We start from the raw sequence: 14,290 nt of genomic DNA on the forward strand, positions 1-14,290 counted from the left end.
AGTGGAGATTATCACTTCAGCGCGTCAGTTGCGAGGTGAGTTATCCTCACTTCACTAAGGGGTCTAAGGCACCAATTCCGGCCCATTAGATATGATATCCTAGCAATTGGTATTATGTTGAGTATGAGTTAGTGTTGCGTGTTAGTTACTATGCCGGTTAGGTAGATCTGTAGGATTACCTGTAGTATTATGTGATTATCTGTATGTGCATTAGTTGTGTTATATGTCGACATATCGTGTGGGATGGGTTGAGGTGAAACTGCTCCATGCGGTAACCAACAAGCCTGGGAGCATTCCAGATACGAGTTGAGGGAGACTCATATACTGCGGGCTCGATGGCAATCCATATGTGAGTGGTGGGCCCGAAAGGCAATCCAGACTCACACTGTGGGCCCAAGGGCAATCCAGTCTATAAAGTTGTGGACCCAGTACATGTTGTTAGTTGTATATGTGTTATGTTAAGTGTATCGATATGTTGGCATTCCAACCCAATGGTTGAGGGCTTGGGATATTCCATCCCGATGGATGATTGGACCCATAGTATGTTGTTTGTTATTCTATGTGTATTATTGTGTGTATGGGTATTTTGAGGATAACTCACTAAGCTTTCGGGCTTACAATTTCAATTTGTAGTTTCAGGTGTAGCGGATGGTCACGGGAAGGCGAAGACATGACCGTACACTTCCTCGATTGATGATTATGATTTCTAGGAACTCTGATGTTTAAACTATTTTGAAAACAAATTGTAATGACTAAATGGTTTTAAATGATTTAAAAAGTTTTAAATTGGCTCGAATTTTATGGATGTTACATGTTATGTGTCCTACTATGAAGTGGAAAGGATTAAGCATGCTAAGGATGTTTGAAAACTAAATAAAATCGTATAAAGGGCCATATTTGACAAAATAAACAAAATTTTGAGGTTCTTATGTTAACTCACGGTTTTGAGAGGACCAAAAGAGTCATTTTTAAATAAAAATGGGTCTTTATGATATTCATTGTTTTAAAAGGGCCTAAAGTGTTAATTTTCACAAATGGGCTTCTATTTGAAACGCCTCTAGAGCCTCTCTCTCTCTCTCTCTCTCTCCCGAATGTGTGTGCCAAAACTCTCCAAATGACACAAACCGCAAATATATATATATATATATATATATATATATATATATATATATACTAACTAGAAAAGCGCGCCACGTGCATTCCAGATCACGTTGTGGTTATGGGTTTTCCCGAGAATTTGCCACGTATACTGCCCTTTCAACACGTGTTTCTGTTGATTCGCCACCAAACGCGTCGTGTCCATGAGCTGAATTTCGTTGACTTATTCAGAATAGCAGCATACTTTTATCTTAACTTTGGACATCGATAACTTTCTCATACAGACTCCGATTTTGACGAACTTTATATCCATAGAATCATCTCAAAGTGAACGATCACTTCCTTTCACTAATATATGCCTATTATTACACAATAATATATGTTATAAAAACATGTGTTATATTGTAGACAAAGAGCAAAATCCAAAGGTATATATATATATATATATATATATATATATATATATATATATATATGTATATATCAATTTATTTTGTCAATTGCGCATTATCATTGATATTTTATAACTTAAAGAGCACTCATCTTTTTTTGTTATCTAGAGAAAACCCTATTCGTTCTTGTTATATTTGTAATGATTATTTGATTAGTTATTTGTTGTAATGGCTAATTTATTGTTTGTTTTATGTTTATTAAGAGTATCTTATTTTCCTAATATGTTTAATATGTTTTCAGTAGTTTGTGACCGTAGTCTTTACTATGAACTTTATCTTATTCTAAAATCTTGATTTCTTTGGAACTACAATATTAAATTAAAAGAATACCAAGAAGCGAGAAAAAAACATATTAGAAGATTGCAGAAAAGAGGGTTGTGAAATCCAATTAGTTTATCTTATAGTGGTTACGTTGATTTGTAACATCCCAAAATCAAGACTAAATTTTTATTTTTCAAAACCATTTCAAATCCATAAGTTTTACAAAAACAAAATTTCAAAGAGTCAACAATCATATATCAGAGTATCTCAAAATCATAAATCATATAAAAGTCCATGATGACGTGCACGATCAGGCCTTCACATTGCCCTTGTTCTCTGAAGTACCTGAAACCATAAATTCAAACTGTAAGCCAAATATTTGTGAATTCCCCCAAGGTGCCACTACATAAACATAAAATAACATGCATACTGGGTCCACAACCATCAGACTAGATTACCCCTGAGCTCACAACACGAGTCTGGATTGCCCTCCTAACCCACAACTCATGTCTGGATTGCTCCCCAGCCCATAACACAAGTCTGGATTGCCCTTCTGACCTACAACTTATGTCTGGATTGTTCCTGAGCACACAACATAAGTCTAGATTGCCCTCCTGGCCCACAGTTGATGTCTGGATTGCTCCCAGGTTTGTTGCCTTCCACAAAAAGTAGTATTACCTTAAACCATCCGTACTATGCCGACATATACAACAGATAAAAATATAATCAAAAAACAGATAATCACGTAGATCTAACATATCACTACAGCATAGAAATGTCCTATATAAGAGGATACATAACCTAGTGTATTGGCATTTGTGCCTTCAACCCACAAGTACAATAAGGAAAACTTACCTCCTAATTTGAAAGATAGTTGAACTGATCACTGCTCCAAATATTGTCTCTACAGGTCACCTATACAACAAACAGGGACACAATCTCAATCTACTATTCAGTTTAACCAAAATGACCTAAAGTCAAACTTGCTCAAAGTCAACGGTTAATGGCCAAAAGTCATAAGTCAAAGTTTCAAGTCAGGCTGAGTACACCCTACGTACTCCATCTCTACGCATGGCGTAGAGAGTGTATGCCCAAATTACAGGGCTTCAGTCTAGTACGTGTTGCTTACTCTTATGGTATGCCCTACGTACTCAATCAGATCCCAATATCCTCATTAAGTGCTTATTCCCTTAAGTTCTTACATCCAAATCTCAGATCTAACCCCAAACAACCTTCTTAATCATAAAGTTTCCAACTTTATGACTTTACATGACTAGAAAGTGCCTAAATCTAAAAACCCTAACTTATAACAAGATTCTAAGCCCCAATACACATGCATAGATGAAAGGAAAGGACCAAGATCACATTTTTTATGACTCCATGCAATTCAAAACATCTAAAAAGACTACTCGTAAGGTCTGGAGTAGCTCATACTCAACTATACCAAGATTATGGGACCAAAATGCACAAAAACCTTATAACTAACAAGATCTAGTGAAGTATTCATCAAGTTCATGACTTTATACCATTTGGAGGTTGCTAATGAGATGGAATGTCCAAATCCACAAGACTTGAAGCTTTCCAAGTGTACTCAAATGATCTTCTTCCTTCAAAGATGAACACACAACACTCAAATAGCTCAAAATTCTCAAATGAATATTAGGGTTTGCAAAGGGCCGTTTGGGAGGATGGAGGCTGAAGGTGGATGGATTTGTGGGAGTTGAGGTTGTTTAAATAGGGCTTAAACTCTTAATATTAGAGTTTTCTCATCAGCCGAGTACGTCATGTGTACTCCTTATGTATGCCCTGCATACTCAAAGGCACCCGCATCACGTTTTAATGACCAACGCCCCAAGTATGCCCGACGTAGGGACCATTTTAGCAACAAATTACATTTTGATCCAAGAAGGAAATTACTTGATTTGGCTGAGTGTTACATGATTACAAATCCAAAAAATAACCTCGGAAAGATATTATCAAAGATGTTCATTTTTTAGGCTTGACCATTCCATAAAGACTGTTGTTACCAAAGATCCAAATCATCTAAAACGCTACGATTATCATCACATCAAGACGTTGCATTCAAGTTGGAAGTATCCATCCAACATAGCATAAAATCGATAATGTAATTGGCATGACAAAGAACACCACACCAAAATCTAATAAGTTTCTAAATCATCAACTTCGTGGGGCAAGAAACAAAAATATGATGCATAGCTTCGACAGAACTATAACAAATAAGGAAAACTGAAGAATCTAAATCCATAATTACAATATTATGCCACTCAATGAAATACAGGTAGATAAGGACAAATTTTAGGTAAAAAAAACTAAAGAAATTTCGAATTAAAACGAAGTTGTTGTAAGAAAATGATTGTTTTGGTTCATAAAAAATGGAACCCAATATAAAGGAATGTTATCATCATCTTATTGAGAAATCAATGATTTTAGGGACATAATTGTTCTAACGGGAAGTAATTGTAATATCTAGAAAATAGGCAAGAAATCATTACAATTAAAAGTATTATATCTAAATATGGAATTAACATTTTGAAAGACCTGTTATAGTGTATGTTATATTGTATAAAAAATGGAGGATTTTAAAAGAAGAATACAAGATATGGATTTTACATTTTTATTAATATTCAACATTGGTTTTGAGTTGTGGACTAATAATGTAAAGTATTTGTAAGAGTGTAACATCCGGAATTCCAGGTATCAAATGTTAATTATATATTTTGTGTCAAGAAGAGGGGCTCGACAAGTTGTCGCCTAGACTCGTCGAGTAGGACCGCGATTGCTAACTGAATTTAATGAATGGACTCGACGAGTCGGTGAGTCGACTCGACGGGTTCGCGTTGTGGACATAAACCCTAAATCTTTGGGTCTGAGCCCTATTTAAAGGCACTTATGGCCTTCATTTGCGGCTACCATCCCAGAGAGAGAACCCCCATCGAGCTTGAGTGTGTAGAGCGAGAGAGAAGGCCATTTGAGCTTTTGGTGTGATTTTGCAAGAAAGGAGAGGAGCTCCATCAAGAATGGTCAAAGGAGGTTGCTATTCTGAGTTAGCCAAGCAAGAAGTTTCATCTTGAGGTACCAAATCAAACTCCTCTTTCTCTCTATTGTATAGATTTCATTATTTGGGGTTAGGGCTTGAATCATTCCTTTTGGGGTTTTGGATGCCTCAAACCCCCCTCATTCGAGTTGTGTTAGAGATCTGGACCCTTTTGGGTCCAGGGAGTCACAAGCATCCAGCTTTATGCATTTCCAATGGAGTTTTGAACCTAGGTTGCCATTTTAGGAGCTATTTCACCAAAAAAGAGCTTTATGAGTGTTGCATGAGTATAAAGGTCAGACCTTTACATGATTTTCGAGTGTTTAAAGTCCAGATCTATAAGTTAGAGAAGCAGATCTGACCTCAGAAGGTCATTTGAGTATGGCTATGGAAGGAACTCATCGAGTCCATAAGAGAACTCAACGAGTCGAGTTAGGGTTGCCCCACGAATCATGACCAGAGGTAACCCGTCGAGTGGAAGGCTCACTCGACGAGTTGAGTGAAGCCTTAGAAGGATTCAGAGGACACACTTGGACTCGCCGAGTAAGCCAAGTGCACTCGACGAGTCGGGTTAAAGTTTAACCATTGACTGGAGTTGACTTCAGTTGACCTTCTGGTTGTGGTCAAGCTGGTTCATGAGAGATCAGGGAGGGGTATAATGGTCTTCTACCCATCCTTTGGAAGTAAGGACATGAGAAGGTATTGATTAGAAATGTTATTATGTTAATAGGAGGAGGCTAGGTCGGGTTATCAAGCATGAGAGGTTATCTGACATCGTACGAGGTGAGTCTTCTCACTATACTTTAGCTAGAGTGGTAATTATGTGTGACCGGAAGGTCTTATGTGCTACGAGTAAAATGCGATGTATGCTGTTATATGATATGTATGTTTTATATAGTATGGTATGGACCGGAAGGTCATTATGATCTAGACCGGAAGGTCAATAGTGTATGGACCGGAAGGTCAAGATGACGAGGACTGGAAGGTCATCTAGGTAGGGCCGGAAGGTCTACCCCAATTGTGGAGTCGGAAGTCTACCGAAGGGTAGCCTATTCTTAGTGAGATGTAGAGTACTTGCGATCTCGGATCCTAGGAAGAGAACTTGGAATGAATGCGGATGCGGTGTGGAAGGTAATATAGGGCCCGTACTACTGAAAACACCAGATCGGTGCGCAGTCCAAGTAAGAGTCCTTAGGGTACTAGGGAACAAGTAGGGTTGAGTTATCGAGTGTGAGTATACTCGAGCGAGTCTCTGATATTTTTATGTTGTATTTCAGAGACATCATGGTTGGGACACGCCACGGACCAGGGACCAGCGACGTGAGTGACGAGGAGCTTCGTCAAATGATCCACGATGAGGTGGTTGCGGCTATCCACGTAGAGATACCGGAGATGTTTGGGTCTATCAAGACCACCCTAATTGAGATGGTTGACGAGAGATACGCAGCGGTTACTAAGGCTGTGGCTGCTGCAGCTACTGCAGCTGTGGCTACTGCTAGACCTCAGGGGTGACTCATTGCGGTTCCGTGAGTTCAGCAACACGAATCCACCAGAGTTTGATGGGACACATGATCCGATTGCGGCGATGAGATGGATTTCTGATATCGAGGGATGCTTCTACACCTGTTCATGTCCGGAGCATCTGAGGGTTCGGTTTGCACAAAACCAGCTTCGCCTAGGAGCGAAGGACTGGTGGAAATTTGTGACGGCAAACTTCACTCTTGCGGAGATCTCAGAGGTGACCTGGGAGAGGTTCACCACCATGTTCAGAGACGAGTATGTTCCCCCGGTGGAGAGGGAACGGTTGGCACAGGAGTCCGTGACTGTGCTTACACGGATGTTTCACGAGAAGGCATTGTTTTGCCCTGAGCACGTGTCGTCTGAGCAGACACGCATGAGATGGTATTTGAGCATTCTGAGGAGGGACATTCGGGAGTTCGTGGCGAACTCAACTTACCGGACATTTGTTGAGCTCCATGAAAATGCCCGGAAGAGGGAGATTGAGCTAGAGACTCAAGCCAAGGAGGAGGCCGAGTCTCAGAGGAAGGATAGGCGGCTGAGACAGTCTCAGTTGGCAGCCAAGCGGACTATGTCCGCTGATACGAGATATGGATGCCAGAAAAGCCGCATTTGTAGGAAGTGCGGCAAGGGATATGATGGAGTGTTTCAAGCGGGTGCTTGCTACAAATGTGGCAAGGAGGGGCATAAAGCCAATGACTGCCCCAAGGGATTTATGGTTTGCTTTCATTGCAACCAGACGGGTCACCGGAAGGCCGAGTGCCCACAGCTGTTACAGGGATCAACGCAGGGATCTGCACCTGCTACTGCACGAGCTACTGAGGGTCGGCCAGTGAAGGTTGAGGCACCGAAGGCTCACGGGAGAGCCTTCCAGTTGACAGCGGAGGAGTTCCGCACAGTGCCCGATGTCGTGGCTGGTATGTACTCTTTCATTTATTTATGCTGAGCTGAGATATTATGCTTATATTATGATATGTGTAGGTACTTTTCTTCTGAGTTCTGTACCTTCTTTGGTGTTATTTGACTCAGGTGCGAGTCGATCATTTGTGTCGTTAGCATTTAGTTAGCACCTCAGCATTCGACGAGAGGCGTTGAGTCGACCTATATGAGTTTCCATAGCCGACGAGCGAGCGGTGTATGCTACTGACGTGATTCGAGGATGTGTACTCGAGATCTTCGGTGTTGAGTTCCCGATAGATTTGGTCCCGATTGCGATGAGGGACATTTGCGTTAGAGTGGGCATGGATTGGTTGAGCCGAATTGGGGCGGTTATAGACTGCAAGCATCAGATGGTGACGATACGAGACCTTAGTGGGGGAGTGCTAACATATATGGCGAGGGTACCCGAAGTAGGTCAGCATTTTGTTCGGCTGCCAGCGCGAGACAGAGTCTACAGCAGGGCTGCAGCGGGTTAGCAACTTATGTGATGAATACACGAGTGGCCGCTGAGAGGCCGAGTTCAGTTGATGATGTTCCAATAGTGCGTGAGTTCCCAGATGTTTTCCCGAGGAGTTATCGGGTGTGCCTCCCGAGAGGCAGGTGGAGTTCTGCATCGATCTGGTTCCCGGGGCAGCGCCTATCGCCAAGGCGCCTTATCGCCTTGTGCCGCCAGAGATGCATGAGTTATCCTCGCAGCTATAGGAGCTGCTGGGGAAGGGGTTTATTCGACCAAGTAGCTCGCCGTGGGGAGCGCCGATCCTTTTTGTCAAGAAAAAAGATGGTTCACACCGGATGTGCATTGATTACCGGGAGTTGAACAAGTTGACGGTCAAGAATCGTTATCCATTACCGATGATCGATGATTTGTTGGATCAGTTGCAGGGAGCATCTTGGTTTTCCAAGCATCCAACTTTATGCATTTCCAATAGAGTCCCAAGCATCCAGCTTTATGCATTTCCAATGGAGTTTTGAACCTAGGTTGCCATTTTAGGAGCTATTTCACCAAAAAGATCCTTATGAGTGTTGCATGAGTATAAAGGTCAGACCTTTACGTGACTTTCGAGTGTTTAAAGGTCAGATCTATAAGTTAGAGAAGCAGATTTGACCTCAGAAGGTCATTTGAGTATGGCTATGGAAAGAACTCGTCGAGTCCATAAGAGAACTCGACGAATCGAGTCGGGGTTGCCCCGCGATTCATGACCAGAGGTAACCCGTCGAGTGGAAGGCTCACTCGACGAGTTAAGTGAAGCCTTAGAATGATTCAGAGGACACGCTTGGACTCGCCGAGTCACCCAAGTTCACTCGACGAGTCGGGTCAAAGTTTAACCATTGACTGGAGTTGACTTCAGTTGACCTTAGGGTTGTGGTCAAGCTGGTTCATGAGAGATCAGGGAGGGGTAGAATGGTCTTCTACCCATCCTTTGGAAGTAAGGACATGAGAAGGTATTGATTAGAAATGTTATTATGTTAATAGGAGGAGGCTAGGTCGGGTTATCAAGCACGAGAGGTTATCCGACATCGTACGAGGTGAGTCTTCTCACTATACTTTAGCTAGAGTGGTAATTATGTGTGACTGGAAGGTCTTATGTGCTACGAGTAGAATGCGATGTATGATGTTATATGATATGTATGTGCTATGTATGTTTTATATAGTATGGTATGGACCGGAAGGTCATTATGATATGGACCGGAAGGTCAATAGTGTATGGACCGGAAGGTCAAGATAACGAGGACTGGAAGGTCATCAGGGTAGGGCCGAAAGGTCTACCCCAATTGTGGAGTCGGAAGGTCCACTGAGACACATTGGCCGGAAGGCATCGCAAATCTATAGCCTCGAGTGGCTAAGAATGTGGTATTTTGGGGAACTCATTAAGCTTTTATGCTTACCGTTTGTGTGATATGTGTGTTTCAGGTACCAGTGAGGATTGCGGGAAGGCGCCGGCATGATCCGTACACACTGGAAGAAGAGTTGTTGGAGATTCTGGGATTTGTTATTATTATAACATTTGACATTATGAGATTTTGAGAACTATTGTATGAGTTATGGTTGTTTTTTTTTTAAATGAAAAATTATTTTAAATTTTTATGTTGTTACAAAGAGAGTGTAGTTAAAGGTAGTGAGAAGCTTGGATTGCTTGTTAGGTTGTCGTATTTTGCCGACAGTCTAAGCTGATTTCAGGATTGACTCATATGGATAGTTTCGCAGTTTGCGTTGACCGATAGGCCTACCTTGCATATGCCTCATGCTCAAGTGTTGAAATATTTTCACATTTTCAGTTATGATTGAAGAAACAACAACGTTTTTAATGATCCCACGATTAGAAAATATAGTTTTTAATCTATTTGATAGTTGATCATTCTTATGTTTGGTTTATTAATAGTAATAGGAATTTTAAAGTGTTGTGGGCGGATTAGATAAAAAAACATCATCTTATCGCATTACATTGTAATCCTTTTTGTTAGCAAATTTCTAACTTTTTTATACTCAATCATTAAGTTGTTAATAAAAGCTAATATGTTTTAGTATTGGATTATTTAGCATAATTTTTAAAACTAACATATTAGCATTTATACTCGATCATTAAGTTGCTAACTTTTACAACATTTAAGTTGTTAAAAAAAACGTCATCTTATGGGCTTTCATTCAAGAATACTTTGCACCTTCATCCGTGTTTGGTGTGTTTAAATTATTTTTTACAAAATGTTACATATGACATTATGCAAATGTTTGTTTTTTGTCATGTTCACATTAACGAACAAAAACACGCTATTGAGTTCATGTTAAACAAAAACACAGAATGGCTACCGGATTTGCCATACCTAATATAACTGTCATCAACAATAAAATCAGTTATCCGTGTTTTACAAGTTTTCAATTTCTAGTTATTTAATAATCATCCCATACAAGAAATTGTATGAAGTTTTGAGCTGTATTTATGTTTCTAATTATAAACAAACATGAATGCAAAACCCGATTGTGAAAAAAGGCATAAAAAGCACCTACCAATTAATCCTTAACAAAATGTTGTAAAGCCTAACAAATCTTTTATAGCAAAAGTCCCGAAAACACGAGCCAGAATCATACACACCCTACCCAAACATCCTTGTAATTGGCAACAATGGAGCACATCTAACCAAACACAAACCCATAATTACAATATAAAATCATCAACCCAAATGTTTTGCTTTGCTCATTATTCATTCCCCAAGTTAATAGAACCATCTTTCATCAACTTGACACTCAAACTGTTAAATCTCCCTCTTGAGTAATGTCGCGAAGCCTTTCTCCAATCGGTTCCCGTTTTCATCATCGCAGCAAATTCCTCATAACTAATTTTCCCATCCTACATATATCATTAATTAAATTAAATTAAAATGTCAGCACATCAATAACAGAACAGAACAGATTGTACTGTGTTTGGCTGGCACTGGACTGTACCTTATCTGTGTCGACTTCTTGGAAGATATCATTTGCAACATTTGCACCATCGGCATCACCGTCTTCCATCAAAGCATCGTGAAGCTCTTGAGGCTCTATGAAACCGTTTCCATCTTTATCAAAATAAGAAAAGGCCTTGTGTAGATGCTCATCGTTTGCCATTTTTTTGAGGTGGAGTGAAATGGCAACAAATTCACCGTAATCCAATGTCCCTTTTCCGTTTGTGTCTACCTGTAAAAATAATAAACAATTTATGAATTGAAACAAGCATCTCGGAGTTGGAATCTTTTAGGGCATCAAAGACTTACAGCTTCGATAAGAAGCTGGACTTCAGACTCTGCGAGTTGTGTGTTGTATTTTTGTAGTCCGGTTTTTAGTTCTTGGATTGTAACGATACCATCGTCATCCGTGTCGATTTTTTTGAACATTTCTTTGATGTCTTCCACTTCTTCATTCGATAAGAAATCAGCTATAACCTACAACACATGAACATGGTATTTTGAAAATTTTGTATCCAATTATTATAGTAATGAAAATTGCTTCATATTTGAAGATATGAAAGTAGGATAATAATGAAAGTACGTTGTTATTTCTTGCATCAAGGAAAAAAAGAGAGAGAGAGAAGGAGAAAATAGGAAACTAACACGAAGAGCCTTTCTCTTGAAGCGATTCATTAATGAGAACTGCTTTAGTCTTGCCTTGACAACATCACCAAGGGGAACATTTGGAGCCTTTTTAGCATTTGTCAACCAAGGATGTTCTATCAATAACACAAAGCAATATTAACCATGCAATGTTTAATTTCTTTTACTTTTTTTAATTTAACTTGGTGTTAATTTAAAAGAACACACACACACACACACAATTATATAAGAAGAAGCATACCAAGCACTTGTTTAGCTGTAAGTCGTAATTTTGGATCAGGCTCTAACATTTGCTTTACAAGACTCTTGGCACCTTCAGAAACACTTGGCCATGGTTCACGTTTGAAATCTATTACCCCACGAAGAATCGCCTGTGCAACCCCCTGTTCTGACTCTACATTAACACAAAAAAATAAAAAAATAAAATTAACTTGAATGATAAAAAGATTGATAGCAATGTAACAGATTTACAGTTTCTTTATGATGAGGATGAGAATTGAGAAGGGCATTCGTGTCTTTTAAAAGTTGCAATGCTACTACTATAGGGAAAAAGAAATTACCTGCCCAAAATGGAGGTACACCACATAGTAATATGTAAAGAATGACACCTGCACTCCATATATCAATCTCTGGTCCATAGTTACGCTTAAGCACCTCAGGAGCCATGTAATAAGGGCTTCCAACAATTTCAGAAAACCTCTCACCTGTATATAAATGATGAATTACAGTTGGATCGAGGTGGTTTTTGACTTTTGTACTAAATACTAAACTCTTTCAAGGAGCACCAAATGTCATTTTCACTCGTATTTCCTAAGGGCTAATAGTAATGACCATCAGTTTTTTCTTATGAAATGTCTAAAGGAATCATATAAGGCTTCTCCATAACCTAACATAAAATGATTGAGATTACGCATTTCCAAAGTGTTGAGTAAAGAACATCTAGAAGTAATAAACTAGCCAAAAGTGAAGCTAAAAAGGCTCTAAGAAAAGCTAAATGTAAGGCATGTGAAGATATAATAGAGGAATGCTAGGGATATAAGTCACATCAGATACATCAATGATGAGGAACATACATAGCCAAATATTATGTGCTAATAGGTCAGTGAAGAGATTATTTTGAATTTTGAAAAGTCGTTTATGGGAAATGGTGAGGTAAGTGAAGGAGACCTTGATGAGTTATTTCACGTTGCAAACAGAAAAAATAAATGCCCAAAATCAGAATGGAAAAGGTGCAGAAAGCTCTAAATTGTTAAAATTAGGCCAAAAGATAAATATAATATCATTTTCAGTATATCTAGATTAGTTTCTGATAGAAGTTTTTGTTATTGTTCTTTTTATCTTGTGCATTCATGATTTAAATAGAGGAGCATATTAACCAAACAATACCATGTTTGGCTGAGTTTCCACAACTTGATTTATGAGAGAGTTTATATTAACATTCCTAAGTGGAAAAAGATTAATCGTGTTCTAAATCCATAAAAAACCAATTATACAATGTATTGGTCTTCACATTTCGCTGCGAGAAGTTATATTAGTTCAGGCATTTCTGAAAATCATTCACCTGGCTTGAAGAAGATAGACAGGCCAAAATCAATAGCTTTGAGAGGCGAATTCTCCTTCTTGTTTGCAAACAAGAAATTTTCTGGTTTCAAGTCTCTATGAATGACTCCATGCTTATGACACAGCTGCACAACCTCCACAATCGTCCTAGTCACTGCCGCAGCTGCACGCTCCGTGTAATGTCCACGCGCAACAATCCGATCAAAGAGCTCGCCTCCCTCACACAGCTCCATCACCAAATGCACCGCATTCTCGTCCTCACAAGCTTCTCTCAATGTCACAATACTCGAGTTCTCCGGCAAATGTTTCATGATCGCCACTTCTCTCCTCACATCATCAACATCTACAGCCGTCCGTAGCTTCCGCTTCGAAATCGACTTACAGGCCAACAATTCCCTCGAGCTTCGATCTATACACAAGTAAGTCACTCCAAATTCTCCGCGTCCAAGTTCCCTATCCAACATATACTTCTCTTCAATATTTTCCTTCGACACATCAGTGAGGACAGCGATCGACGCCTTCTTACCGTTCCCGGCGTGAGCCTTGTCCTTCCTGTTGTTATGGTCATGACCAGAGTAGTTTGAAGACTTCACATCTTCCCTGGCAACAGCCGCTGGAGATCTGCAACAATTCCCCATCTAAATCCAGAGATTCTTAAACAAAATCGAGCTAGAACTTCAAATATGCAAACCCTAACCGTAGCTTGCCAAAGCTAGGGTTTCACATCATAATACCAGTCAAAATCGAAAAGCCATATTCCTATATTCCTACAGTAATGGAAGTGTAGCCTGTAGATAGAACACTCGGTAGAGAGAGAAAGTTGAAGCAGCTGGGAGAATAGCAGAGTGTAGTATGTGAGTGTGTGAGAGAGAGAGAGAGCGCTTCAGTCGAAGAGAGAGAAAGAGAGTGGGGGTGTGCTTCGTCGGCTAGAACTGGAAAGGAAGGGTCGGAACCGGACGGAGCATATGAAGAAGGATGGGGCCATCGGTAAACAAAATTTCTACCAAAACTTCAAAAAAAAAAAAAAAAAAGTTTTGCTAAATAAAATTGATTACAAAAATAAATAAATAAATAAATAATGCTAAACACAAAAACAAAAATGATATGGTGTATTTAATACGTAATCATATTAAAAAAAGAATTATATAAATGATTATCAATTCCGTAAAAGGAACGTTTTTAGTATAAGGTGTCAACTTTTTATATGTACTTAAAAATTGCTTACGGAATAATTTAAAATGATATTGATTATTGAATACCTTTTTTTTAACCCTTTTAACATTCAACAAAAGATGCCAAGGGAAGAGAAGGAAAAGTGGTGCAT

The 14,290-nt window shown here is 39.4% G+C and overlaps 1 protein-coding gene across 1 annotated transcript; it reads right to left on the reverse strand.

Moving 5' to 3' along the window:
- Positions 1 to 10,298: 10,298 nt before the first annotated feature.
- On the reverse strand, positions 10,299 to 13,747 carry LOC145054815 (calcium-dependent protein kinase 13). The gene is made up of 7 exons (XM_079003074.1): positions 12,968 to 13,747; positions 11,967 to 12,110; positions 11,648 to 11,800; positions 11,407 to 11,522; positions 11,071 to 11,238; positions 10,763 to 10,993; positions 10,299 to 10,667 (listed from the first exon to the last, which is right to left on the reverse strand). The coding sequence occupies exons 1-7, from the start codon at positions 13,602 to 13,604 to the stop codon at positions 10,518 to 10,520; spliced, it is 1,599 nt and encodes a 532-aa protein (XP_078859200.1). The 5' UTR covers positions 13,605 to 13,747; the 3' UTR covers positions 10,299 to 10,517.
- Positions 13,748 to 14,290: the final 543 nt, after the last annotated feature.

This window comes from Lactuca serriola, chromosome 5 (genome assembly GCF_051521515.1).
Source record: "Lactuca serriola cultivar US96UC23 chromosome 5, Lser_US96UC23_V15, whole genome shotgun sequence".
NCBI lineage: Eukaryota > Viridiplantae > Streptophyta > Magnoliopsida > Asterales > Asteraceae > Lactuca > Lactuca serriola.